The sequence below is a fragment of the Diceros bicornis genome, chromosome 7 (genome assembly GCF_020826845.1).
Source record: "Diceros bicornis minor isolate mBicDic1 chromosome 7, mDicBic1.mat.cur, whole genome shotgun sequence".
Classification (NCBI taxonomy): domain Eukaryota; kingdom Metazoa; phylum Chordata; class Mammalia; order Perissodactyla; family Rhinocerotidae; genus Diceros; species Diceros bicornis.
Window position 1 is genome coordinate 11933480 of NC_080746.1, and position 4491 is coordinate 11937970.

The following is a 4491-nucleotide window of genomic DNA, read 5'->3' on the forward strand; positions in this document are numbered from 1 at the left end:
CTGCCTCCAGTCTCTCTTATGGCAGTCCATTCCACCAGCCCCCACCATATTAAGTTTTCTAACCGTGTACTTTGATTATTTCAATCCTGGGCCAAAAAAGAAGGAAAAATCTTGAGTGGCTTAATGGCTTCTTCCAGTGAGCTGACCTTGATTTTGGTATTTGAAATCTTCCTATACTGACCCATATCCGAATTTGATCTGAGTCTATGCTGCATCCAGCGGATAGAGACATTGGAACCTCTCTGAGAGCTTGTGCAAATCCTTTATATGACATTCATGGAGGATGGAAATTGTATTCTTTTCTCCAAGCTCAGTAACTCTGATCTGAAGTGCTCTTAGATGGCATCTAAAAGTTCAGCAATGGCCTTTACATGCGTTACTGATGTTTTTTCTGTCCCACACTCAGCTTCACAAGAACACACTTTCACACTCCATAAGCCTTTGCCTGCAGGGCAAGAATTTTTGAGTAGTATTCAGCATAAGTTCCAAGAAAGATGGGAAAGGGGGCCTCATTAATTCATTCTTTTATTATACAAATATTTATTATCTAATATATATGTCAATTATTTCTCTAAGGTGTTGCAGAAATAACACTGAAGAAAATATACAGAATCTATTTGGAGCTTAGATTCAAACGTATGTGGGTGCATGGATGTGTGTTTGTGTGTGGTGGGAATATACAACAAACAAATAAATGTATACTATTTCATATAGTGACAGGTCCTAGGAAGAAATCATTATGGATGTAGGAAAGATCATCCTGCTTTTCTATCTAGGGATGTGCTCATTTGGTAGGAAACTAAAATGTATGTAAAATGGCATACTCCTAACAAGCCAATGTTATTACCGTGAAGTAGGCTGTAAATGCAGAGTAGGTAATTTCTTTTTGCTGCAAAGCCTGATCTCTGGGGAAAACACTAAGGAAACATAGTCCTCCAATTTTTAGCTAGATCTCTAGGATTCCCCAACTCATAAAAACTCCTTGGGTCACATTAGCCGGTGTATCTTCAGGCACCAACACATGCTATTTATTACTCTCTAGGCAGGAGAGGACACTGTGGGAAAAGCCACCATCAGAAATTCCTATCTGCAACTCATGGCTTCTCAGAATCTGGTATACTGAGGTTTGTGCTCTGGCTCCCTTAGTCCAAAACTCACTCAAAACAATAACAAAAATAACACTGTTTTGGGTTGTTCACACCTAAAATTCATCAGAGCCACTTGCCCCTCTTTGTGAATAGTGGAGAAGCGTTAACAAGGTGAGCTGACCTTGATTTTGGCATTTGAAAGCTTCCTATAGTGATCCAAATCTGACTTTTGATCTCAGTTTATTTTGAAGTCCAGCAGGGAGAGAAAATAGGACCTCTGTGAGAGCCTCTGGACATCCTCTGTGTGACAATAAGGGAGGAAGGGAAATGATATTCTTTCTGTGAGCTGAGTTAACTCAGCAGGATTGAAGTCCCGATGCAGAAGGGTGAGTGTTGAACTGTATCTGTCTTGTTATTCTTCCAGATCTCTTCTATAGGATCCAAGGACTCCTTGGAATGACACATATTCTCTCTGCTGAGATGACCATTGTCCCTGAGGTCGGCCTGGTAGATGGTCAAAGCAGAAGTTCAGCAGAAAGGCAGTAGAGTCAAGACTGATTACAGGGTTCCTGAATCTTATACCTACAGAAATTGCCCTTTATGTCTTTTTGATATACATCTTTAAACATTCTCTCAACCTTCATAAAATGGAGACAACAAAGGTACACTGAAGGATGGGCTTCAGTTCATTCTCCGATTCTGGGTCTCAGTCTCATTATAGTGGGATTGGGTGAAGAGAACTGGCTACTCATTTTAATGTTATCTTTTTGTCCTGTTCCACTGATATGTCCCAGGGAAGAATGGCCTCAGGAAATGACTCTTCAGTGACCGACTTTATCCTGTTGGGTTTAACACAGCAGCCAGAACTCCAGCTGCCTCTCTTTTTCGTTTTCTTAGGAATCTATGTGGTCACTGTGGTGGGGAACATTGGCTTGCTTATTCTGATTGGTCTGAACTCTCACCTGCACACTCCCATGTACTACTTTCTCTTTAACCTTTCCTTCATTGATCTCTGCTACTCCTCTGTCATAACCCCTAAAATGCTGATGAGTTTTGTAAAACAGAACACCATCTCTTACGCAGAGTGTATGTCTCAGCTCTGTTTCTTCTCCTTCTTTGTTATTGATGAGTGCTGTATTTTGACATCAATGGCCTATGACCGATATGTAGCTATCTGTATGCCCCTGCTTTACAAAGTCACCATGTCCTATCAAGTCTGCCTCACGCTGATGGCGGGTGTATATGCGATGGGGTTTATGGGTGCCATGGCCCACACTGTATGCATGCTGAAACTCACCTTCTGTCATGGCAACATCATCAATCATTTCATGTGTGACATACCTCCTCTTCTCCAGCTCTCCTGCACAAGCACCTACATCAATGAGCTAGTGATCTTCATTGTGGTGGGCATCAATGTCATAGTGCCCAGTCTCACTATCCCTGTTTCTTACACCTTGATCCTCTCCAACATCCTCCACATCCGTTCTAGAGAGGGCAGGTCCAAAGCCTTCAGTACCTGCAGCTCCCACATAATTGCTGTTTCTCTTTTCTTTGGATCATCAGCATTCATGTATCTTAAGCCTTCTGCTGGGTCTCTGGATCAAGACAAAGTATCTACTGTTTTTTATACCATTCTGGGGCCAATGATGAATCCTTTCATCTATAGTTTGAGGAACAAAGATGTCCAAATTGCACTGAGTAAGACTTTGAAGAAAAGGATGTTCTCCTAAATGGAATCTAAGTTATAGATGCCAAATCTTAGTAAAGGCTCAGAATGTATAAAGCTATGGGGAAAATAGTAAGAATTCAAAATAGAAATGCAAATTATTTTAATAATAGAGTAAATTAAGTTAATTATATAAGTCACTTAGCAAAGACATTATAAGAAAGAAGACAATCAGTCTTGCATCCTTTCATGGAAAGTAGGGAAAGTAGTTCATTTTGTCATTCTCCAGCTTATTTTCAGAAATTATAAGGTTTTAAGTAGAAAAAGTTGAATGATGATAAATTCAGAAATGGGAAGTTTGTGAGATTTTGAATGAACCGTGGCTGGAGTTCCTCTGAAGCTTTGTCATGGAGATATAGACTTGGGTGGACTTTAGATTTTGTCATTTACTGATTTATTTAATAAATATCTATTGAAATACTATTGTGTTTGAGGAACTGAGGGTTGTCTTTTTGAGTGCTGTAGGGGCTTCTGTTTGGCAGATTCCTTTGTTTCCCAAAAGGGGAGAAATGTAGGCAGATGCTCCTCTGTCTCTGGTTTATGGTCTCTTCTTATTTTAGTCTTAAGGGAATGCGGCAAACCTAAGGAAACTAAGATAACCATTTAGAGCAGTCAGGTAAAAAGGAAAACTGCACTGGATTTTACTTCTTGGGACTTCAGGGCAGGAAATGTGGGTAATAGAACCTGCTATGTCTTCACTGAGAAGAATTTTACGAGAAATGTTTACCAATTATTAGCAGAGGAAGTTTTATCCTTCCATAAATAAACTTTAAAAATTCTAATTCATTAGCAGCCAGCATTTTCCTTTCATTATTTCCATCTTCCCTTTTGTCTCAGAGGTTACAGGGTACAAATGATGTGGTTTATTTGATCAATAAATAGAAAAGGAACACCTATCCTGTACCAGGCTCTGTGTTTAAACATTAACGATAAAGTGGTAAACAAGACAGACAATGTCTGTGATCTCATAGGGTGAACTATCTACAGTTAGGTGGAGCTGGGGTGCAAGTGGGCAGGAGGAGGAGACAGATGATGAGCAAACAGACAGATACGTGTCAGTAGATCAGAAAAATGCTATACAGGTGTCTTAAACTAAAGTGATGATACAGAGAGTAACTGTGTGGTCACTTTAGATTGGGTGGTCAGGAAGGGCTTTTCTGAGGAGGTGACATTTCAGCTGCAAAGAGGAAAATTGGACACACAGGGAGACATCAGGGGCATGAGTGTGCACACACAGAGAAAAGACCATGTGAAGACCCAGGGACAAGGTGGCCATCTGCAAGCCAAGGAGTACTGCCTCAGAAGAAACCAAGCCTGCTGACTTGTGGACATCAAGCTTTCAGAACTGTGAGCAAATAAATTTCTGTTCTTTAAGCCGCCTAGTCTGTGGTATTTTGTTATGGTAGCCCTAGCAAACTAACACACAAAATGTTTACTAAATACATGAGGCTCACAAATACATGATGTATTTGACTAAACTCTATGAAATATATATATATACATATTTTTTTGGCTAGGAAAGATTCACCCTGAGCTAACATCTGTTGCCAATCTTCCTCTTTCTTTTTTTTTCCTTACCAAAGCCCCAGTACACAGCTGTATATTCCAGTTGTAAGTCCTTCTAGTTCTTCTATGTGAGTTGCTGCCACGGCATGTCTACTGACAGACGAGTGATGT

General features: G+C 40.2%; 1 protein-coding gene across 1 annotated transcript; it reads left to right on the plus strand.

The window, feature by feature from the left end:
* The first annotated feature begins 1873 nt into the window (after positions 1–1873).
* Positions 1874–2818, plus strand: LOC131407838 (olfactory receptor 8B3-like). The gene has a single exon (XM_058544443.1). It carries the CDS (start codon positions 1874–1876, stop codon positions 2816–2818), a length of 945 nt encoding a protein of 314 aa, XP_058400426.1.
* Positions 2819–4491: the final 1673 nt, after the last annotated feature.